The following is a 25055-nucleotide window of genomic DNA, read 5'->3' on the forward strand; positions in this document are numbered from 1 at the left end:
GTTCAACTTGATCACCTCTCTATTGCTATTTTGCTACATGTGAAAATTGCATACACATTTATTGTGATAAATTTGTGAATTTTAGAAAGCACATGAAGAAACTTGTATTGTTGCTGAGATCCAACTAATAGAAGAGGATTAGATGAGATGTAGAAAGAAATCCCTCACGTCCTCCCATACCGATGCTTTTCCATGCTGAAACATAGCTATATTTCGTGATATCACTTCTATGCGTGTACGGAAAGTGACTTTTGAAGGCACTAGAGACATTCCCGGAAAAATAATGTGGCAGAATTCTTTATGGCTTTATTTGACGTCTTCTTGGCTCAATATCTGGAGATGTTGTCGGACTTTTTTTCTTTGTCGCACAGGAAAACGTCCGTTGATGTTGGGCGACAGCATTATAACAACTTTATGAGGGTTTGTCAAATGTTTTAAGGCAGCATATCACGTAATTGAGATAGTTTGGAAGCCTGATGAAAAACGATAGAGTTAGGGGAACAAATTACGAATGTGAGCGCTCAATCTCCCAAAATCGTCCTAAAAAATTGCGTGAGAAATGGCGTTCGTTCCTGCCAGGTACGTTAAGACGCGCCTCTCCGCGTACGACGCATGAATAAGCAAGAGGTAGACAATCACTGACGTCTCCTCAACAGAATATTCAAGTAGAACCAACGAATAGGCTGCTCAGGGAACCGGAACGTGCACAAGGATGGCGCAACAAGTACTTTTCACACTTCGTTTATCAGGAAATTAGGGGGAGGGAGGAATGAGAGCGGCCAGGCCAATTTTTGTACCACCTACACCTCGAACTCTATGTTTTCCGTCAGGTTTACCCTTACGTTAATTTCCTGATACGATGCCTCTAACGGCATTTGTTATCTCTTTTTCGAGACTGTGTCCCACGGTGAAGTAGGCCCTTAGCCAGAGTTCACGTAGTTAAGAACTTAATCACATGCGTACGGTTAGTAGATAAGTAGAAGAAGGCTTTGGCTTTGTAAAAAAAAGGAAACTCAAGTGATCCATTGGCGCCAAATAACGGTGTATTCTACGGCTCTGGTTGCATCGAAAAAGTCAAAAGAGCTGAAAACTAACGGGAAGTATTCATATTATTAGATGCGAGAGAAGAAATCACTAATAAACATAGACAAGCTAGCCAGAGGCACGCTTTACAGTTTAGTCATTCATTTCACGTTTTTGTTAGCATTTCTTGTTTGTTTGGGTAAATTGTGGATGGGGAATTCCAGCACTAACAATATGAATCTACTAAGAAATAAAGACCTATTCGTGGGAGTTACTGACAGCTGATCGACTGCCCACAGAAGCACTCTTATCTCTGCGCATTTGATGGATCATTAAAAATTATGTCGATACGAATAGAAGGTTAATTAAGTTTAGGAAACTTAATAGTCCCTAGACGGTCCAAGCATGTGGAAATTGATGTCGGTCTATAGAAAACTTAGGAAGAAGCGGAATAAGGTAGAATGGTTGACATTATTTCATGGAAAGTTTGCTCAAGTCCTGGAAATTTCCTTCGACGCAGGTAACTCTTAGAAAGTTTACATGTTCAAATTTTTCACGACTTATCAAGGCATCTTAGTGAATTTTACTAACATTTTTACAACGAGGCATAATTTTTAAAAATATGCGGAGACTGAAGTAGAAGGGATTAGAAAAGATTGTTTCTGTTCTCCCGTTATTCTATTTCTGTAATTTTTACGAATATATTATTAAGTGCTCGGCGCTGATCAATCCTTTTGGAGCGCTACAACGCGTTTTCATTTCAGAATCATAGATTTTTATAGATATGAGTGAAGCCTATAAAATGACTTGCTAGTCCCAGTGTCCTTATCCTTGCAGACAAATCTAGAACCATTTCATCAACCTCTAGAGGATTAATGTTTGGCTGGACATGGCCGATATTGAACCATTGGCCCCACTGTGTTGTGTGCTCTTATCACTGCACTGCATCCGCTCAAATTTTATGAACATGTTTTTGATGATTAGCGAGTTCATCTTAGTGCTAGAATTTCCGAACTCTTAATTTAAATAAGGAAAGAAGAGGTCACAACTTTGTCTGTGTGGCCGATGATTCAATATTGCCCATGGCCAGGCAACCTCTTCAACCTCTTGAGATCGATGGAATGGTTTTAGATTTGTTTCGTCTTAGTGAGAATGCCTAGTTACTTCTTCGACTTTTCAATAGTTAGTGAAGCCCTCCTTAGTGCAAAGTAGTTAACTTCTAACGCTAACGAATGGCCTAGAACCTCATTCCCTTCCAAGAAGCGGGTAACAAGTATGAAAGCGGCCTATGAGGAATAAACACCTCGAAATAGGCAATGAGAGACTTTCTTTAATTTTCTTTTTACACTTTTCCATCAGTAATCGAAACAAGATCCACTTGGAATATACCCGTAGAAGTTTTTGTTTTTCATTCCCTTGTGCTTTGGCGTTATCGTGGGAAACAAGAATATGATACGAGTTGATACGGATGACGATAAAGAACTTACTTGGTTGCAGAGCATGGGAACTCCCTTGCGATTTACGTGATACAGTCGAATGGCTTTTGTTCGGGTACGAACAGCTTCTTCAGCACTATGACAAAGCTCTGGGAACGAAACCTAAAATGCCATCTTATCTTGATAGAACACATGTAGTTCCTCAACAATTTTTTTAAATAAAGGCACCTGACTACTAATTGGAGTGTCAATTGCAGATTGAACAAGTTGTTCACGACCATCTTCATCTTTTTCGATTTTCTGTGAAATGTGGTACGAGAATATTGGGGAATCCGCATAGACAGCAGAACCAGCGATCGTCAATTCCTGCATAAACAGTCTTATTGCGTTGATGAAATAGGCTTTATCGGATTATTTTTTGAAGATAACGGATAGAAATTCATTCCACTTGCCCTTCATTTCAATCCAAAATCGTCTGAGGTTTCTGAACCCATGTCTAGCCTTTAGAGGCGAGGACTAGGCGATGTATCAAGTCATTGTTTCTATCACCCCCAAACAAGTCTGGTACCAGCGTGTCGACCATGGAGGGATGAGGGCATGGTTTTGCGGTTTCGAACCGATCCATCGATCGTGCAGCCATAGCTGAACCTTCTACCGACTGCGCTACACCCTCTTCAATACGTTTTAGGAACGTACGCTTATTTGTTGGTGACATGTTCAGAGGAACATTTGTAGGAGACTTCTAAGAACTTCCCCAGGCTACCACCTAAGAAGTATAAAATGGTTGGTGTCCTGTCAATCGACTCAAAGAAAAGGATTCAAACGTTTCGAACTTTCATCACCGACGCTTTCTTTCCAGTCAGAAGAGATTTGTTTTATAATGGCAGCACATAGTTTCTATAAGTGACAAACATTCCAGATTTTTGAATTTGGACAATCGAACATTCTTTTTTTTTCACTACGAAGAGAACAGGAACGCAGCGGACCTGAGTTTCCAGATGATCTGCTACGGTCCTTCTTTGTGACCCTTATTCTATCCAACTCACACCTCTGTTCCTACCTCTCCACCTTTTCATGCAAGAGTATCTCCGTTAGCGCAGTTTTACTAGTGCCTCTTCACAACTAGGTCAGTATGTGGCAGGTTTCAATAAGCTGTAGGGTCTGCGGATTAATCTTATGGGAAGAAGCGAACATTAGTATTCTAAATGAGTCGAATTTATTCCAATGAAGAGGTTAGAGGAGTAAAAACAGAGCATTCGAAGAATACTTCGCGTGTTTATCCCTATAAGCCGGGAGGGTGTAGTCTAGCGGTAAGAGGTTCAGCTTCCAGCACGATCGATCAGAGGTTCGAATCCGCCCTAGTGCTCACCAAGCCTTTCATCTCTCCGGGGTCTAGATCCTACCAGACTCCTCTGGGAGGATAAAAACACTGACCTGATACATCGGCTAGCCACCGCTAGTCACCGCATCCCAAGTGGATTGATTAACGCCTTAGAAACTTTATCCTTTATCCTTAAGGTGAGATTTGACATGTACATGTGCGTAGTTTAAGAAGAAAAGAAAAGTGGAATATTCTTCATAGGATATCCAGCGTTCGATTAGTTTATGTGGACTAAATAACTCTTTAGACTCGTCAAGTACGCGGCTTCATCACTTGTACGAGTGTAAAAAAATGCATCGTTTGGTAGACTCTGGTGCTCTTGAACCGTTTTTTTTTTTTTGGTGTAGTATTTGCTAGTCACTTCCAAAACCTTTGCCAGTGAGGGAATCCAACGTAGAAAATCTTCCCAGAAATTGAGTAGATTTTCAAACTGAATTCGATATGAAGCTTACCCGTTGGTTGGTGGCTATTATCATGCCAGTTCCAAACGGACGAGTGAAAGAGAAATCAGCAGAAATTGGCTCAACATAGATGTCGCAGGATTTCATCATAGATACGTCACACCTACTTTCATCCTTTTCCGTACACACAAAGGAGGATCCGTTCTAAATCAGATTCAGTAGGAACTAAATATGAGTATTTTCCTTCATAAAACATGCCACAACCTACCACAACTCTACAGGACTCGAATTCGACGGCGGTCACGTCGTCGCCGTTCACCAGCACGTATTCTGGAACATCGTAGAACACAAAGGCGTTGCTTTTCTCCATCATTTGGCCAGTGTGTGCAATCTGCGAGAGAAGCAGATCGGACGAGTTTAGAAAAGAGCGAATGTGAACTCGTTATAAAAAAAGAGAAGAGTTTGCACGGAATCAAAAAGTTGCTATCAAGTTAAAGAGTAAAGAATTTCTGTATAGTGCAGTTGAATTCCCGGTAATCTCAATGATTTTCCTTTCATGGGAAAAAGAGATAGAGTTTCTGACTTCATGTACTTTATCTCTATCTCTCTGAGGTTTTCTATCATTCTTCTTAAAAAAAAAGAATTTAGAAAGAATAACACATATCTAGCACAAAGACAAAAAAAGAATTAAGTAAAATTTCTGGGAAAATATTTGAACCAGATTCAAAAAAAACCACCGTGCTACCCTACCTAGATAATTTGTGCACTGTCACGCACCGTTTGGATCGAAGAAAAATCTTTTTTGAGATTTCTTTTGTGAGGGAAAGGAAAGAGCAAATTTTGTTTTCCATCAATAATTGTTCCATTCTCGCATGGAACAATGTGATTATCTTTTACAAATTGGTGGGGATTACAGGAATTTTTTTTTCAAAAAAGGATATTCTTGTATAATTTTGTTGCTGTTAGGATCAACGAACGATTAACGCGTGTCCATTCTACAAACTGGCGTTAGAAACTAAACCAATGTGAACCTTCCTAAATCGACAAATGCAATATTCAAAAAAATTTGACTGATAGGAAGCACTCGCTCAAAATGAGCTTCAAAAAAAAACCAAATGAAAGTTCGGAACAAAAAATCGATCCGAGCACAAGAGAAGCTGTCCTTTTTTTCCACTCTGCTTTTCTCTCTCCCGTACTCCTGCTACTGTGTTTGCCACCGATGTACATTTGACGTCGAACTTATTCTGTCGACACGACGCTTTACGTCTAAGCCGGGGGCTGACGCTGTTCTATCGAAGGTCGTCACATCGACAAGATGTCGGCGGTGAACACCTCCATTGAGAACGTAAAACGTCACGACGACAGAACAAGTAAGAAAAACAAATATAAAAATGGTGACGAACCAGATAATGATTATATTAAGTGAAGTAGAAAGTTCCGAGCGTTTTTTTTTTCGCTTCATTTCGAGGATGAAATTAACACAGTTAGGACTAATCGATTTAGATCAAATATGCGCCGCTTTCTTCGAATAACGTTTGTCCATTTTGATGGCAGCTTCATATTTGGCAATTGAGGAAATCCTCTTCGTTTGGCAAAAAAAAACTCGACCACCCATTTTCACAAACCCTTATGGAAACCAGTTTTGGACCATCAAGAAAATTTTGCAAATTCTCGGAAAGGTGATAGTCGTTTGGAACTTGGAGTACAGTGCGGGTGCGGTGGAACCACCCATTCAAACTCTCGGGGCTTCTGACGCATCGTTAAGAATGTGTGCGGTCAGAGAATTATCTTTATGGAACACAACACCTTAACTAGTAGCCAATTCTGAACGCCTCTAGTCGATCGCCTGCTTCAGTCCGGTCAGTTGTTGACAGTAGAGGTCAGAGTTGAGTGCTTTGCCAGATGGGTGGAGCTCGTGGTGGATGATTCCCTTCTAATGCCACCAAACACACAGCGAAACCTTCCCGGGCACTAAACCGGGCTCCGTTCGTTTGGGCCGGTTCACCGCGATTCTTTTCGGCTTTTGTTCTCGTAGTCTCATCTTGAAATTACCATATAGTATGACCCGATGTGACGTTTACATCGTGAAATATGGCTCCATAAAGACATCTAGCGAAAACTCTCAGAACTTTATACTTCACTTATTATATGTACCGGTGCAGCTTAAGATAACTGCGATTAGTTTTAGGTCTAAAATAAATTCTAAAAAAGGAAAATGAAGAAGGAGCTGCAAAGAGCATGGAGCTTTGGAAAACAAAACCTCATCAAAAGAAAAAGACCCTTTATGCCTTCATAAATCCAATATCAGAGAAATAGTCATTTTGCAGATAGGAACATGCGATGATATTGTTAGTGAATCATGTGTGTCACAATTTTCCACGAAACACAATGAGATAAATTCTGTGATGGTAAGAAGCCAGTTACCAATTAACAGGGAGTACTAGTAAATCTTCCCAAGTCTCTCATCCTTGTCGCACAATATAGCTTCCCGAAAAAAAAAAGACTCGTATCTACTTACTGCATACAAATCCCCTTCCAGCGCTGTCTCCTCGAAATCCGAGCACAGCTTAGCTACCACGACCATATGTGTGGACTCACAACGCGTTGGGAACACCAATGTCTTCTCCACAAACTCTTCCATGTCTATATCATCGTCGAGCCATTCCTAAAAGTAACAAAAAATCAATAAATTTTAAAGAGACCTGCATCAGACGCAAAATAATTCACTACCTCATCAATTAACGCATGAAATGGGGAACTGATTTTGTTGTACAAAAGAAATGTAATGAGATCATTCGCGAATTTCTTCACATTCCATTTCAGATGAAAGCGATCAAGGTAGCCCAGTGGCCTAAATTTTGAGCTGTTGAAGTTTCTGAGAAGCTAGTGTAAGAGGTATCGGAAATCGATGTGCAATGAGTATTTCTGGGGGAAAAAACTTAACACCGCAGTTTATTCCGGTCAAAGCTTCAAGAAACTGACTTTTCTTCTCTGTGATTCAACTTTGGTGTAAAGAGTTATATTCATAGTCACTTATCATGTTTGTGTGATTCCCAAGCGTGACATTTCGTTCAAAATTCTAGCATACATGAGTGGAGAAGTTGAATGGTTTTGAACACTATTTGAATATAACTCCTAGTTCATAATTATGGTTAGGATGTGATAGAAAGCCTGAAAATGCGCAATGGTTGAGTTAGAAGAGGTCCGTTGACCTCTATTAGAGATTCTCAAAACAGCTTCCAATTCTTCTGACTTCTCACAACTTTGAAGTCGGCATCTTGAAGAGAAGATCATCTCCCATGATATCCTAGAGATAAAGTGCCTCGTGTTAATCAATCAACCTCAGTCGATTCTAAATTGAAGCGCTTGGAATGCGCCTGCGCCTCTACTTCAGAATCGTTTGAGGTTTACAAACGCGTAACTAACATGTGCAATGACTTGCGGGTGCTAGACGATGTATCAAGTGTGTTTTTATCCTCCCAGACAACTCTGCTTACCTCCTACCGACTGCGCTACACCGCACCATCCTAAAGATAAGCAGAGATACTTAGGATTGTCACCCAAACTACTCCATGTCCTTCCTATCCGCCAAGTCTAATCAAAACCGCGTGAAGCTCAATGCACTTGTGCAGATGGCTGTGATTTCGAGATGGGGAGGACATGGAATAACCTTCGCTAGCACCATCCATCGCGAACCGCAGCTATGGATGGTGCTAGCGAGGGTTCGACCACGATTCTAGCCGCTACGCTCCACCGCGCCGCTTCAGCCGCCTACGCAACTGCACCGTGGTTCTTGTTTCTCTGAACCGAACATACCTCTTGACTCTAAGCCTCTTTGGCCCAGAAAATGCAGTGATGGGAAACATTTGTAACCACTGCAGTTTTCGAGGAAATGAGTAGACAAATTCTCAAGTAATGGGATATGATATCGATAATAATGATGATAAAGGGTTCATTCTTAACTACAGGTTAGAAAAATATTTAGAAGATAGGTTAAAAAATCATATATACGTGTGTGGTTGGTGCCTGAATCTTTGCTAGATGTAACGAATAGTGTATCATCAAAGAGCTCACAACCAAAGCTAGGAAGAGGAGCCGAGAATCGACTCTGATGAGTGTTCTTACTTTTCTTTTTTGCTCATGTCTACTGAAAAGAAATATTCGTAAACCTACTGAGCGTTGAGAATTGAGGGCTCATATTGGGCAGGAGCATGTTCTGAAAATGATTGCTTGAATGGTACACTACGGCTGCTACGTAGAATCCCTTACCTGTTGTCAAATTGAAACTGCTACAGATGTTGTGAAATGTTTGTTGTAGTTGGGCCCGTAGGATCACGAAATCCGTGTTTGAGGCTGACGCTTCGCTCATTGTCAGCGCATTCGTGTAAGTTAAAATACTGAACTTTCGTGAGTTACACGTTCTGCTTCCGTCTATCAGCCTACATGATGTATTAATTTTAATATTCACGAATTTAAGTCTTGGTTAATGGTATTTCTCACTTTGCTTTCCCAATTTTCTCGTATTGCAGTCCATTTTTGCTGAAAGTGTCAGTAATTGAAGAGCTTCCTGTTGAGCACAAAGCGAATATAATAACGAGTAGCATCCTGCAAATAGTGAAAGATGAAGTAAAATTTTTCTCTGATATCAATTTTAGAGAGAATGAAAAGGAGAACAACGACAAATGTTGACTCATTGACTCATTCTTCGCCTTTCTTCTTGAAAATAAGGTATAAACGATATATGGTGGTCTTACTTCAAATTTCCATTGTAAGTCTTCTCATGTGCATTATTACTAGGCTCAATGTCTGGCTACTGTTTGCATTTTTGCAGAAGTATCAGAATCTATTCTGACTTCTTAACCTTATTGAAGACAGTGTTCGTAGAAAATCTGACACTTCATTGCGCTAGTACGTAAGGCTCGGCATGTAATTTCGGTAATGGTGGCGCTGAACATCATGAATCACAGGTCTCAGTTCGCCCGACGAAGCAATTCTTTACACCCACGGTCGTGATAAAATCGTACTTCTCCGACTTTTACACTTTTCTTTCATCCCTACTAATGTAAAGATTTGTCTAGTCAGTTTAATTGGAGCTATTGACGCGTTAAAAAGCAGTAGCTCCTAAGCTTATTAAGGTGTTCGGGATCTTTCAAAGGCGATTATAGTCCGGATGCATGCGTGATTACTCCGGCATAGTGATTGGATTTCGTGGATTTCTCTTAAATTCACCTTCTTTCGCCGGTATTCCTGGACACTACGCTCCCAACCATATACACGAATGGAAATAATTGGGAATTTCTTCCCACACTTTCTCTAACGTGGTTTTCTAGATCAATTTGCCATAAAATGAGTGAAATATCAGAATTTATCAGATAAAAATAAGAAGATAAGACTATATTGCGCGCGTAACAATAGCTGCCCGGAAAAAGTGAAGATTTTCATTATCTTGAGGTTGTTGATTCATTCAGCAGCTTCTACAGAACCGAACATGAAATCAGTGACAAAAGAAGAAGTAACAGAGAAAAAACTCGAAAGCAAACTGATCACCACATTTGAAGCTGGGGGAATCCTTAAAATGCTCCAGATCCAAGTCTCTGACTATGGAATGTTTGACTTGAGTCTGGCTATAGACTCAAGTCTGAGAAGGCGAAAGTTTGAAGGGCATGAGAAAGATATGGAAGAGTAAGATTCACATTTCCATTAAAAAGTAAGTTAGATAAAGAAGAGCACATATAAATATAAATAGTTATGAATAATATAATATAATATAAATATGGTAAAAGTAAATAGTAAACATTAGTAACATTAGTACATTTACCACATAGAAAATAAATTAAATAGATACATGTAATATCGAAAAGAGAAAAGAGCAGTTGCAGACATAAGAAAGAAAAAAAAAGCTTGTTAAGGACTAGTATGAAAGGCACGGCACCACCTAACCCAGCACGATATCGGAGCATAGGTCACAGGCAATATCTGCTGCCTGCTGTATATCACCTCTAAATGTGACCCGTACAAACAATGTAACGCCTCAGATAAAAACGAATGCCGCTAGTGTTGCGCAACCGTGTTTCCGTCACCTGATACCCAGGTCTTGTTGGAAACAAGGAAGCGAGTGTTAACATCTTTGCATCGCTCGAAATCATCTCATTTTTTTCCTTCTGTTGTCAAAAAACAAAAGAAAATATTGAAATGACTCAACAAAACATTTTTATGGTTCCTAAAACGCAATGCTGACATGTGAGTTCTGGATATCTTCCGGTTAGAGAGCTTTCTTAACGTTTCTTATCGTTCACAAAAAAAAAGTTCTATTATTTTGTCACCTGCTGGAATGGTTTTCTAGAATGAGAGTGCGCAACTGTATTTGAATATTATTCTGGAGCTGTAATTTCAATTAAGGAAATTTGAGTAAATAATGCATGGAATAAAAAAAGAGGAATAATAGAAAAATATAATGTAGAAAAATAAAGAAACATAGAAGATTTATAAATGCGTAACAACTACATCACCGTAAATCGGTCACACAGATTGAAAAAAAAACTGAGAAAACTGAAAAACACTGGAACAAAAATACTGAAAAAAGTGCGATTATAGTTAAACAGAAATAGATTTTACACAACGAGATTGGTGAGACGAATGGAAATTAAATGGGTGCGACAAATATTCCAAGCGTTCGCTGAAAGATTCGAAAACTGTGAACCTCATTCAGGAAGTATTTTGGACGTTTTTGAAGAGCGTTCCGTCGAACAATCACATTATCATCCATACAATATCGAAAAACTGGAATTTTTACTGTGGAACTAGGCTAAAAATGTACTACTACATTGGAACAGCAAAAAGAATAAAAGTTATTTCAGTTATTGAAACTTAACTGGTCTTTTTTTCTGGACACGAACAGAATGCATACATATTAGCGCACACACATATTTATTACTATTTATTTACGCACTATTTGTGACCGCATTTCAGGGCCAGATCTCAACCGATATCGACAGAATGATGGGTGTTGTTCTTCAGTAGACAGAAATCTTTTCCCAGATCCAAAGTCTTCATTGATTCGATTATGATAATTCCAAACTGCATATGCCACTTTTTTTGCAATGATATAATATCCAGTTGTCAGCTGTCACCGCATTGGGTTTTTAGCAGTGATTTTGACAGTATTCCCCCTTTCTTTGCAAATTCAAACCAGCTCATTACGAAATTGAGGATTTTGGGATCTCCCGTGGATAGTATAGAGTTGACGGTGTAGATTACAACGTCGAGCGAACATGGCTAAATTCACCCCTCCCCCAATCGTACTGGAAAACGGCGTGGGACACGGGTCGCCGAAGCTTCACGTGTACGAGGGTGGCTCGCTATAACGTGTCGCAGAAGTTTCCCACGCTGTTTTTCGGGAGAGTCAGGAAGAATTGAGCTTGGTCACTCTCGTGGCTAGTTAATCTAAATTCGGTAATCTATACTGTCCCTGAGAGATCCTAACAGCGTCAATTTTGTGATATGTTGCCTTCAATGGAACCGCTTGAACAGTGATCCTGCTCCACTCATCGATTTTTCATATTTGTTGGCCAACACGTTGGAGTGTTCTTTCTAAAACGTTTCCCGAGACACAGGAGCAATAATAGAGCTTTCAATAACTTCCAGATTTATCCACTGTTCACAAGTGGCAGTTTAACAGAATAGAATTTCAGTTTGAGCTCACATATCCTCCTAATCATCTTGTCATTAAATTTCAGTCTTTCAATTACTTATCTTATTATTAATATTGAGAATATAACCATTCTAGCTAGATTTTCGTGTTATCAATTCTATTTATCCATTCATTTTTATTTATTTTACTTTTATTTCTTTTTGTGAACCTTTTGGTACCATCTGAGATGCAGCAAAATATTAGAAGTCTCTAGAATGTGTATATAGTCGGGTCAAAACGACATGAAGCACGGACAGTTGCGCAAGCGGCTGCGCTCGAGGCGGGGCGGCGGGACTGAGGTTGGAATCTAGGTGGGACCATGGCGACCACAGTAACTTTTCTTTTCCACTCCAAAGTCCTAATGGAATTGACTTTAGTAAGTAAATGACACTAATAGTATTAAGGTGTTTTAATAGCAAAAAAAAAACCTCTACTATATTATTCAGCCACAATAAATTATGTACAGGGTATTGTTACAGTAAAGTTGGAAAAGACCCCGTGTATGTGTAATGACGTTGCTCCGTATAAATGAATTATAACCACTCTGGGGCAAAATATCATTCAAGGTAATGAAACTTTTGTCAATAATGCATTTTCTTTGGCCTTCCAAGATCACTTTAATCATAATGAACCCGCGCAAATATAATATAACCGCGATTTTATCGATTTTTGATCTTTTCCACTTCCTTAATAGGCCCAGTGAAATTTTGCCACATTGAGTTCTACTATACCGTGATTACGAATACTACATGTTATCACTGATCGTAGGAGAGTATCGAGAATTTCTTGAAAGCGTGAGATTTTCTGGACAGCAGCAGCAATATAGTTTGCCCACTTGATCCCATTAATCTATGCTTCTATTAATGCTACTTCTTCCACTGTTAGTGAATATGCTGTAAATGGTTTGAAAAGTAATGAGAACAACTCAAAAACGTCACTGAATCAAATACAATAAAGAATACAAAGGGTATAGCGCAACCGGTTAGAGGTTCCGTTGCCTGCACAATCGATCGGAGGTTCGAATCCGCCCTAGTGCTCACCATGGCTTTCATACCTCCGTCGCGTCCAACTGCGTTCGTAGCGATGTGGTAGAGAGTAGTGGATAAGGTCGAGGAGGGACCCCTGCTAGCACTACTCATCGTTGTAGGTCGCGGTAGCACCCCCTTCCTCGCCGCTTCGAGCGCAGTCGCTTAAAGGCATTACACCACGAATCTGAGGTGGTGCGGATTGCAGGTGGAGTATTCGTGTACGGGATAGTAGATTATGGAGAGGGGTTGATTCCGTCCATTTCTTCCTAATTGCCGTGAAAAACGGCAGGGAATATGCACCGCCGCACAGGGCTGGCGCGCTCCAATCGAACTCCTTGTAGAAAATAGTGCGCCGTAACGCTCGAAGCCTTATCTTCCGGGCCGTTTTCTACGGCAATTAGGAAGAAATGAACGGAATCACCCCTCTCTCCATAATCTACTATCCCGTATACGAATACTCCACCTGAAATCCGTACCACCTCAGATTCGTGGGACGATGCCTTTAATTGCACCAAGCTTCATGCCGTTTCGACCCCACTATGCAACTGAAATCTGTATCAGCGACTAGTAACTCTTGCAAGAAGGATGAAATTTCACCAAACGAAGACGAAATCCCAAGAAGTAGCATCGCATCAAGCACAAGTGTTCTATCTTTCCTATCAGGTATCTAATTTATTCCATAGCATTCCATGGTTGTGACCGTTACATTAGCTAGTTTGTTTACAAAAATATACCCACAATGACAGCTATGCAATAGAGCTCGGCCGTGATGTGTTGGTTAGAATAAAAACAGCGATTTGAGGGTTTCTCATTTGTTTTCTAGTACAACCACTCGCTGTCGTAAATGTTGAGAGAAGAAGAAAATTCGGTTACTAATTTTCTACCAGGAAAACGGTGAGCTGAACTATTGAAGACGTTAAGATTCGTGGCAGAGCTCTGAAAATTCAATCACGCTGATAAATCGTTTTTTCATTTTGGAGCGAATTGAATTAAACTTCTACATGATCATGTCCTTGCAAGGCCTGAACATGTTTCGTGTATAGGAAAGTCTAGCAAGTGTTTTAGATGAAGTAGTAATGTGAGGCGGGAGAACAACACACAGCTAGAGAGACAGCGACATTCTCTTGGCAGCTCACCTACTTTTGTGTCTGAAAAAAAAAAAACTTTCTTTTTACTTCTGCATGTTTTCTGAAGAAGCCAGTACTACTGGGTTGTTGCTTGTAGCTTCGGAGAATGGGTGATACTCAAAAAAGTGGACGAAGGTGGATTTGGACAAGTATACAAGGTAGGTTATACTGGCGTTCTCATAGGAGATATTAAATAGAGGCAACGTATCAGGAAAATGACGTCGTACGTTAACCTCTGGCTAACGTAGGATTCGCCTTGTAGATTACGAAAACAAGCATGGCTTAACTTCTTCTAATCGTCGTAAATAACGACATGGGAGACGGCGTTCTTTCCTACGAAATCAGTTGCACACCACCCTTGTGTGTGCGTCGCTTCCACGAACGAGCAGCACAAGATTAACGAGATTTCTTCACAGCCTGTTCAAGTGAAAAAAAACAAGAGTGCTGAGGTTACCGGAGCGTGCACAATGAGGCGCATTCTAATATCCTTCGTAGAAAATAAAGCGGTTTCCACGTCGTTTTTACAACGATTAGAAGAGGAAGAGCGGGGCCACGCTCATCTCCTACAACTCGAACTCTGCGTTTTTCCGAGGTTTCCTTACTACGTCAATTTCGCGATATGCTTGCTATTTGTAGTAAAAAAAGAACTCTACAAACATAGCAAATGTGAGAACTGCTTGAACTGAAACCGTGGAACTTCTGCTGGTTTTTTTTTTTTTTTTTGATGGGCGATATTTCTTAAACAGGTGGTATCGAAAGTGGAATAGTTAAACAGTGGAAAACAAAGCAATGATCGAAATCATGGCCACTAATTGTCTGCTTGAGAACTATCTTTAAAATGCGTTGAATACCTAATAAACTTCAGGTGGATACAACGCCTCAAAAAAGCTCATGCGCGCAAGGCGGGTCACAAAGTCACAACAATATCTTCGTATTAGAGGGGTTCGATAAAAACAAAACTACAGCCAGGAGTTAGGATTGAACAGAAAATGAAGCATTCAGTTTTGAGTCTTGCCAATGTAACGAATAGTTTTGACGTCATTGTATTCTGATGTTTCTGTTTTTTTTATTAGAACAGTTCGTTTCCGAATTTGCTGGAGCGGTTCTAACCTTCACGGTAAAACAAGAGGTACTTCCAAAGGTTCAAAATGTTCACAGTTGAAAAATCGAGATGAATCAATGCTCAAAAACGTCGGGGACATTTATAACCACAAGATATTGGTGGGTTGGTTTCAATTCCACAGAAGGAATTGAAATTAAAAAAAAAATAAACCAGTAGGTCAGAGGTAGCAGGTGAAAGTCTGTACAGGTGTTAGAAATCCGTTTTCCGCTCGTACTTTCTGAGTAGCTGACCTACTGAAGGTGATGACCTTTTTTTTGAGAACCATATATTTTAAAGGTGTTAAAAAAGCGCTAACGTGCACTAGTCCAATCGTAAAAAAATAGTTGGCTACTTTCAATTCAGGTTGAAAGTGTGTTACGGAGAGGGGTGGTGGCTGCATTGAAAGCAGAACCAAACGATGTTGAAGGAGGTTCTGCCATAAAACTCGAGGTGCGTAAAAACTTATGAACCTCTTTGTTGCTTCACGTGCTGGTTGTAGATAGCTGTACTCCGCGCAATAACACGGACCGGAGAAAAACCGCACATTCCACAAGTTTTTCATGCAGCAAAACGTAGAAGATATTGCTATATGGTGATGACGCTGTTCGGCGAGAATCTGAAATCTTTAAAGGTTCTTTAACACACAGCAATAAGATGACTGATTCCTCCTGATTGCTATTATAGGTTAATTGCCCGCGAGAAATTATGTCTCCCCAAACATGGAGTCGCATAGCCGTTCAGTGTTTGTACAGGTATTTAAAAATGATTATTGTTGATGCTTTCGATATCGTTAATTTTTCGAATGTTGAATACCACATTTGTGGATAGCACATGAGGAGCATCATGCTATATAATAACGGGCTTATTCTGTCACGTGTGTTTGTGTGCGTGCGTGCATTCGTTAGTCACGAAATTCAAAAAAGGGTGTGCAACGGGTGCACCGGCGTCGAATTGGTGCACCGACGCCAGATAGCTATAAAATGGTGTACGACGGGTTCGCGGCGTCGGATTGGTGCGCGGGCGCCAGATAGCTATAAAATGGGGTGCGACGGGTCTCGCATTATCGAAATGGTGCGCAATGAATTAGTGTGCATGTCGCAAAAGGTAAATGGGATGTTTCATAGCCTTGGCCACGGGCGCGTTGCTTTTCACATTTACACATTCACAGGTTGGCAGCATGCCTTCGTCAGAGAGTGGAAACACTCATGCAAACGGCTGCTTAAATAGTAGCGAAGAGTTTACGAACGTATAACGTTACCTTTATCACTAGGATAAAGTTCACGCGTTTTGTACTAAAGTTTCACGCCGTTTTGTGCTAAAGCATCATTCTTTGGTAACTCTTGGTGGAAACAAGAGGAAAACCCATATTTCGAGTAATACTTTCAAAATTGTGTCCACATTACATTGGTATCGACGGAGTGTTTGAAGCTGAAGTTTGAATATTCTCCAAATTTAGAACTGACGTGTTTAGAAGGAAAACTATAAAATCTTTTGCTTTTATTTATAATAAAAAAGATGAAGAAAGATTGTTAGAAGTACACAAGTCTAATTTTACAAAAAAAAGGACACTAGTCTTCATTTTCGTTGATCAGCGAAGGGGGGCGAAGCGAACACTAGGAAAGTGAAGTCAGTCTTTAGCCGGACGCTCGGACTGGTTCAAAGATACCCTAGTAGAAATTTGGGATACGTTGATGTTGTTAAAAGTTTTAATAAAGAATAAAGGGCTAAATTATACGTTAACGATTTGAAGCAGACTCTCTCCTCCTAGCGTGAAGCATCCTAATCAGAATCCTCGGAAACTGCACTGGAAGGCAGTAGTTTTCTAGGCAGCATGAGAAAAAAACTTCTGCATATTCCATTTTACATGTCATTCAGTATTGCACTGTAAAACGCAATGAAGTGTTTCTCGGCTTCATCGGAATTAGCCTACTTTTTCAATGCATCTGAGTTTTCCTCTAATTTATGGGACCTTATTGCTGTGCATTATGTATTATATGAGATAGATGTTGAATGAGATAGGTAACAAATGATCATTTTAAGCGTGAAACTCGTCCACGACTATGGTTACGTTCATCGTGACATAAAACCCAATAATTTCGTAATGGGACATAAAGACGATCTCGAGAGAGCTCATATAGTTCATATTCTCGATTTTGGACTATCACGAGCATACGCTGTTTTTGTGAGTTGAAACGAAACAAGTATCTGTTGCATATTTATTTATTTAAAGAAAATTCATTTCTTTTTATTTCAGAAAAATGGGAAATGGATAGCAAGAAAAGCCAGAGGTACTGCGGAATTCAGAGGAACGCTTCGTTATTGCTCACCTAACGTTCACGAGAAGAAAGAGCAGGTCCCCTCTTAACATCCCAGCTAAATTATTCTAGAAACGTGCATTATTTTTTCGTTGATGTTGCTCACAGTGATTTCATCATGGATACTGGGAGTAGAGTAGCTGATCCTCCATTGCTCTGCAGATGTTGACTCTTACAGGGTCGACAAGACGATTTATGGTCTTTATTTTATGTGCTCATTGAACTTCATTGTGGTCTACCATGGCAAACAGTTAGAGATAAACATAAGGTGTTATGCACTTACATTCATGGCAAATCCCTAACAAATGTTCTAATAATTAAGGTCGAAGTAATTAAGATGAATATTCCTGACGAGAATTTGGTTCAAAATTTCCCGCGTGAGTTCAGAATTTCACATACTTGTTTCCAAAAATTGGAATTTTCTGTATACGGTTAGTTAATCATAATGTTCCTGACAATTCAGTGCCTCAAGTCTTCACTCTTTGATTGTACTAGCGATTTGTGGTATTATTAAAGGTGTTTTCAAAATTTTCAACAAAAAAATCTCCAATCTACTGAGTCCTAGTTCGTATTAATCAATGAGGATCCCAAAATAGCGCATTCCTTCATATATTTGTCTCCCTTGCTCCAAAAGAAAAAGAAAATGTGGCAAAGTTCCCCCGCCCCAATTATTATGGCGACGGTGGTCGACGGTGCCGCGCCGTCAATCACCGTCGTTTTTTCAATGTTCACGCATAGTACTGTACTTTCCGAACTCTACGCGTTCCACACCACGTCAAAATCGTGATACGCTCCCTTCAAGCACCAGCTTTTCAAAACTTTGAAAAAACTGGAAAGCTTACTAATCAGTTAGCTAAACTCTTTCCGTACCTTAACAAGGGAATAATTTGGATAGGGGGCTCATACAGAGCTCATCGCAAATTCAAGAAAATTTGCACTAGCTGCTAGAAGTCTAACCAGCATTTCCAAGGGATTGTCCCACACAACTGAATTCAATTCTCCAAAAAAAAATTGGAAAGATGATTACCATGAAAAATAAAATAGAATTACGGTGATTACCAATAAAAATTCCAGAAAATCCAGACATATTTAGACTCTTAATAGCAACTTTTGGCTACTTCGATAAATTCTCTCCTTGTTACAAAGATTCAAAGTAGGGACGAACCGCAATTTTACACAACAAGAAAAATCGCATAAACGAGTTCGAAAAGTAATGAACAAACACTTTCGTTTGCTTTGCTCTACCAATTTCTTGATGTTCTGACCAAATGTGAAAGTTTGAGTCTTTGAACACTCTTTCAACTATAACCTTAGGCCATGTTAGGTTCCAATTCTTGCTTTTTGGCGCATATTTGGCCATTTTGCTCCTTTCTCAAAGATATGGGAGTTCTGGATAGATCTCAGAGAGGGGAATCTGATGATATATAAATTGTTTTTAAATTTCTATTTTATGACAAGTTGCGAGCTGGCGACGGTGGCCGATGGTGCCGCACCGTCAGTCACCGTCGGTTTTTCAATGTTCATACATAGCATTTTAGATTACGGAACACAGCGAGGTTCCGCTCGTCCTTGCCTGACTGTCGTAAAAAAATGGCGTGGGAACCGCTTTAACTCCTTTGAGATACGTTAGAACGCACCTCTATGTACATGTTCCGGTCCCCTCAGAACCATAGTTCAGTAGTTTCACTTGAATACGTGGTGAGAAGAGATCCCTGATCTTTGATCACCCGTACTTGGATGCGGCGGATTACGACGGGAATCGTCGGGCGTTTTCTGCGCCACGCCGTCTTTCCGACGATGAGGGGAAAATGAGCCGAATCACTCTGGGTTCCACAATTTATTACCCGAACTCTACACTTTCGCCGTGGGTTCCATACCGCGCTAAAATCTTGGTGCGTTGCCTTTGAATCTGACTAACAAGGTTGGGGTTTCCCCGAGTAATATTTGTCTACCTTTATACCTTACTTTACAGCTGCTTAGCAGAACCTTCTTGAACATTTAAGTCACAGGACTGCTCAGAACCTTAAAAGGATAAAGTCATCGGCGTATCAATCCACTTGGGATGCGCCAACGCGTTTTAGTGGAATTAGTAATCGTTGAGGTTTTGGAGCGCGTGTTGGCCTATACAACTACTTGACAATGGTTCAGAGTGGTTCACACCACGTTAAAAATTAAAACAATATTACAGATATATGGTTGCTGTAGAAAAAAAGCATATAGTTGGACTAAAACTAGGAACCTCGCTGTTTCTTCCCATTCTCAATGACTTGCAGCGTCTTCACTCGGCCTCAGTTACTTCAGAGTTGAAGCGCCAAGTAAGCGTCTTGAAGAAAAATGAAGGTGCTGCAGACTTAGGACAACAAGATGCAGCACGTTGATGAACTGGTTTTGACATGTGATATGGTCTCTTGGGAAAAGATTTGAGAAGACGAAAGGCACCTCTAATTTCCATTGGAGACACTAAAATAGTCTAAATCACAGCTTTGTATTGTTAATATCATTCTGTAAGCCGACTGAAAAACTAGAAACAGTGGTAGGGGTACAGTATATTGTCTTGTATTCCAGCTGAATTACGTGATATAGTTCCGCATTTGAGAACCTTGGACTGTTATCAGCGACCTAACTACAGGTAACTTCTTATTGTCCCAATTAGTTGATTGAGTGCAGAGGATGAAGTGCACAGAATTGATCAATTCCTATAATCTCGCTCGCTTTCACGTTTGACTTCAATTCAAAATCGCTTGAGGTTCCGGAATGAGTGTGAAGCCTTATAATGGCTTGGCAGGGAGGAGCTAGCCGATGTGTCAACCTGTTGTTCCCTTAGAGAGAGCTGATACCAATTCATTGGCATCGAAGGGATCAAAGGCTCGGTTACACTAGTGTGGTTTGATCCATCGATGGTGCGGTCACAGCTGAAGCAGACTGTGCTAAACCCCCTCCATCTTTCAATGGATCAATCCATCAATCTGCTCTCATTTACAGTCGTAGATTGAGCCAGGGAGACTACGATTAGCTTCTGCTTCTTTTCAAATGGCGTACACATTGACGTTTTCTCTCGTGACTGTGATCAATGAAAGATTTACTATCATCCAGCAGACTTTCAGAGGTCCAAAGACTTTAGGTCGAATATCTTGACAGAGCATCGAATACTTGGCGAAAAACGTTCGCTTCCTAAGGTCGAAATGCGGCTGCTGTCGAGTGAACACCAGCAAGTCGCTCTATCCAGACTGCTGCGGTATCTGCATGCGTCGTTTGCTGCATTGCAGGAAACACGCATCAAAGGACGTTCCATCATCAGCATCGGAGGTTAAACCATCGATGATCTTGATGAAAAGAAGGTATGAGACTGTGCGGTTGCTGAGAGAATCGACTACAACAGGTAATAGAGAAAAGAAACTCAACATCGTCTAGAGGCGACTATGTAAGACTACGGGATCTCCTAGATAGCGTAAGCTCTGTATCTTAATTGCCCATGCACCTACGGAAATCGAAGAGGACAATAATAAGGACATCTTCTATGATGAACTCAATGCGTTCATGCTTAAAGTCAGCAGGTGATCACTGTCATTGGATCGACACAAATGCGAAGATGGGACTTGAACAGCTTTTAAATCTGTAGAAGGCTCAGTAATTTTTTACAACGCTAATTGTAACTTCTCACGGCATATTGAATACATTGCTAGAAAAGTAGATTACATTAGAAGAAATTAGATTGTTAGATACACTTCCTTTAGTTATTCCGGATTCCTGAACCTTCAAAATTAAGCCATGTTATTTTGTTTACTTAGGTAGGCATCTTCAAAACTTTGGCTTATTCTCTTCTCATAGACATCGGGTCATCATCGGCAGAAGTCAGTTCCTCTTCGGAGAGGTGGTCTTGTGCATTTTCTCAATCACTGAGTCATCTATTTTTGGACGAAAACCTAGTAAACGTGGTTGCGCACCACTCCACGTAATGCTCAATGATGATTTTCGGGAGGAGCGTGCGTTTCCACATTTTCTTTATTCTTTGATGTACTTCCCCTCTTCCATCTCGAGAGATGCAATAAATCTTGCCTTGTAACATTAGCTTTTTGGAGATCTTACTTCATGACGCTCATAGTTTAGTATGTTTTACGAGGCGTTAGTGGCTCTCATGAATAGACTAGGTACAAAACCGTTAGATCCGTACGACTGGGAAACACAAGAGCAAGTCGACAGATTGGTAAGTCAAATTAACCCAGAAGACAGCGTTCAAGTTTTCGAGGTTGGGATCTCTCTTGTACATCTGGACTAACAACGTTGTTTCCAAGAATTTAGGAAAAAATATGAATGTCCAAGCCCCTTAATCCAGAAATTTGGGACACCAGAACCCTTAGGACTACAAGGCTATCTGTCTGCGGAAACACATCTGACATCATGATTTGCGCGCCCTCAGCAAATAGGTAATGTTTCAACTACAGTTGCCTTTGAAATCGTGGTCTACTATCGTGGTAAATAACGACGTGGAAGACGGCGTTTTTCCCTACGAAAACAGTTGCAACGCGCCACCCTCGCGTCCACGAGCGAGCGGTGGAGCATTAATGAGATCTCCTCGCAAGCTTATTCCAGTAAAAATAATGAATAGAACAATGAACAATGGAATGCGACTTCTGAGGGAATAGCAGTTTGCAGTGGTGAGCGGAGCAACGTATTTCGAAGGAACTAAGGCGGATTTCATGCCGTTGTTTTTAGGACGAGTAGGAAAAATGGAGAAGAGCCTCTCTTGTTTTGTAATCTAGAACCCGAACTCTTTTTTGTTTTTCCTTCGCACCACGTTAATTTCGTGCTACGTTGCCTCTAAGCAAGTTTTCAATAGAGCAAAAGATTCTGTTGCTGTGGTACGAAATATCTATCACTGCTTTCTTAGGGTGAGCAGGTTTGTAGGCTTTGCACAGACGTCGCGCACACAAGCGGCTGTGAGTGCTCCCGTCGCCTCAACTTCACGGATTTGTCTGAGGAGTTGTGGTTGCATTGTCATACTTGAACTAGGCTCCATCGCCTAATATCGCCGTCTACTTGCGGGAGATCCTACCCTTGGAGATTTTTCCGAACGCTGCTTCTAAGATGTATTACCAACACAACTTCGAGAATGCTTTAGCTAAAGAACACGAAGCCAGCTGCTTGGGAGAATGCAGCTCAGTTCTTCAAATCAGATCCCATCAATATACATGCTCCTCCTCTACCAGTTCCAAGACGGGTAAGTGTTCGATTGAACTTAAGGAGGTGAGCCCTGGTAGCTGCTCGACATGTGGACATGTAATGGGTTTAGTGGGCAATTTGACAGAGAAACAAAATTCCTTGTCGTACATTGTTTTCCAATGTCTACCGAAAAGCTGCACGTGTTCCATATCATATTAAAGCTCGTTAAATGCAATGAAGGTTTGCGCAAGTGTCGTTGGTATGCGTTTGGACTGAGATTATCCATCTTTTACAAATTTCAATTGAGATTCCATACTTTTCTGAAAGAATGCGGTACAAATCATGTTTCTCTGAAACTGATAAGCGCATAGGCATGAGAATTCGCGCTCGCTGCCTAATATGGCAATCGTTATTTTCTTCTGGAGAAGCATTTGAGCTTTTGTAGCACTCTGATTGCTGGTAGTTCTCGAAAGAAGTTGCTCTGAAGTCTACAAGCAAGTTGCAAGTTTTCGTTGTCTTTCTTAAAACCTAGCTCCGTTCCCGGCCTTGCTTGGGTTGGAGGAACACAACAAGTTAAAAAGTCCTAAAAACGCATATCAGCGATTTGGATAATAAAAGAATATGTTTGTGTGTGAGCCTATGATAGTTTTGATGATCTAGAAATAATCAATTACATCAAATTGTGTTAGATAGCGGCCTCTTGCGGGTAGATGAGCTCAGGAGTCTTCGAAAACCCTTAACATAGATGGAACAAGATTTGGCCTCCTTAGATTTTGCACGCTACCGTTTTAGAATTCTCCCTTTTTGGAAATTCTACTGCAAAAGTAGAACCCTTTTCAATAGTATGTAGCGTTCTCATACCCTGTATCTTTGGCATACTTCTGTCCATATTTTTTTATTGGCGTGCCCACTGCTAGGCATATCACACTGTTAGATAAGGCAGGTACATATGATGATTGTTTCAGTCGACTTCTACAAGTACTAACAATGCTTGCGAAATTAATTGTGCTGGTTTATAACCAGAAAAGGTGTAGGTAAGTAGTAAATTTTCGTAGCAAATTGTGCTTGATAAAAATTGTGGTTGACCTTAACTGCTTTTTTTTCAGATTTCGTCTCCAATTCAAAAATAAACAGGAATAATGATAGCATCATTCAGCTTTGATTTACTCACGCTTTATAATAAACATTCAAATTATTTCATAATTAACTTACAGAATTTACCATAAGTGATAAGAAGATCACAATATCCAGGATGCCTGTAAAAGTGTGTCGACATAAGGATTGTGTAAGACCAGCTAATGTGGGAAATCTTCAGTAGAAACCAGAAGTGCTCCAAACGGTGTCAAGATGATTTGTAATTAAAGATTTTTGTGCTGTTCAAAGTAGAATTCCAACCTCAAATTGAAAGTCTCTTGAAATGGTGAGAAACATCGGAAAGGTAGAATTAAGCAGATTCTTCGGATGTAGTGGACAAAATTTGTCCTCTTTGTTAATTCTGTTTTCTGTTAAGCAATTGATGATGACTTCAGTGCCAAGACTAAGCACAAGAGATCACGTGAAAGATCTCACATCGGAACCTACGAGTGACAACGGAACGAACAAGAGTAGAGGCTCTATAACCTCATCGCGACGACGAAATCATCTACAGAAACTTACAGTTCCAAAAACTCCTCACAGTGCTAAGAATGGAAATCACTCATTGGAGTGTTGCATAATGAATTTGACCACTTTTTGGATTTGGAGACGATTTGGTCGTAGTTTATTGATTGCGCTATATGTAGCGTCCCAAGTGAAGGCATTTCTGATATTAGAATGTCATAGAATAGAATACTCTTTAAGAGTGAAGGAACAGTTCTTGATGGCGTGATTCACTAGATGACATTTCGTGCTTAAAGTGACAAATCTTTCAATTCCTGGCCGAGACGTTCTGCATACACTACACTACACTTCTTGCTAGGAATTCAGAATCGCTGTAGAACAAGATGTTCGCCATAACAAGACAATTCTGCGCATACGAACACGGTTCCAAAGAGATAGCAGTACTTCTGTTCTACTCAACGAACTGCAGCACCACATAAGGAGCTAGATAAGCGACAAAACTAATAACCCTGGAAACTGGAAGTAGTCCACAAAAAAAGAGCTCTTCAAGAGATCAGATTTGACTGCAAAAATTCTCGACATCCTTGAGAAGATGGATACGTAAACTTCTAGAGATCTGAGAAGAAACCAATGAAGAAACTGCTCTCGCGATCTTTCACGAACGAAGACGTCTCAGTAGGTCGAAATACTTCCAACAACATTAAAATATGCGTCTCTGGTGGGCTCAACTCAACTGTTCTTCTGACATTATGACATCGGCGGGAAAGTTGAGCAGAAAAGGTCCTGCCACGGC

The 25055-nt window shown here is 40.4% G+C and overlaps 2 protein-coding genes across 3 annotated transcripts; one reads left to right on the forward strand and one right to left on the reverse strand.

The window, feature by feature from the left end:
- Positions 1–138: 138 nt before the first annotated feature.
- Positions 139–9511, reverse strand: RB195_017611 (uncharacterized protein; the record flags this gene model as incomplete). Of its 2 annotated transcripts, XM_064184680.1 has the most annotated exons (11): positions 139–195; positions 2511–2621; positions 2688–2825; positions 4293–4445; positions 4510–4632; positions 6760–6906; positions 6972–7092; positions 8415–8457; positions 8511–8680; positions 8742–8846; positions 9471–9511. In XM_064184680.1, the coding sequence occupies 11 exons, from the start codon at positions 9509–9511 to the stop codon at positions 139–141; spliced, it is 1209 nt and encodes a 402-aa protein (XP_064040561.1). The 2 variants fall into 2 exon arrangements, with proteins under 2 accessions (XP_064040561.1, XP_064040562.1); XM_064184681.1 differs by lacking the exon at positions 9471–9511 and having other exon boundaries at positions 8742–8845.
- A 4292-nt stretch (positions 9512–13803) lies between these two features.
- RB195_017612 (uncharacterized protein) lies at positions 13804–23682 on the forward strand (the record flags this gene model as incomplete). The annotated part of the gene is made up of 13 exons (XM_064184682.1): positions 13804–13853; positions 14184–14244; positions 15552–15638; positions 15688–15819; positions 15873–15940; positions 17229–17370; positions 17443–17541; positions 17682–17771; positions 17826–17880; positions 20069–20132; positions 21611–21707; positions 22623–22721; positions 23629–23682. 13 exons carry the CDS (start codon positions 13804–13806, stop codon positions 23680–23682), a joined length of 1098 nt encoding a protein of 365 aa, XP_064040563.1.
- Between the last annotated feature and the right edge of the window lie 1373 nt (positions 23683–25055).

Source organism: Necator americanus, chromosome II (assembly GCF_031761385.1).
Source record: "Necator americanus strain Aroian chromosome II, whole genome shotgun sequence".
NCBI classification, from domain to species: Eukaryota; Metazoa; Nematoda; class Chromadorea; order Rhabditida; family Ancylostomatidae; genus Necator; species Necator americanus.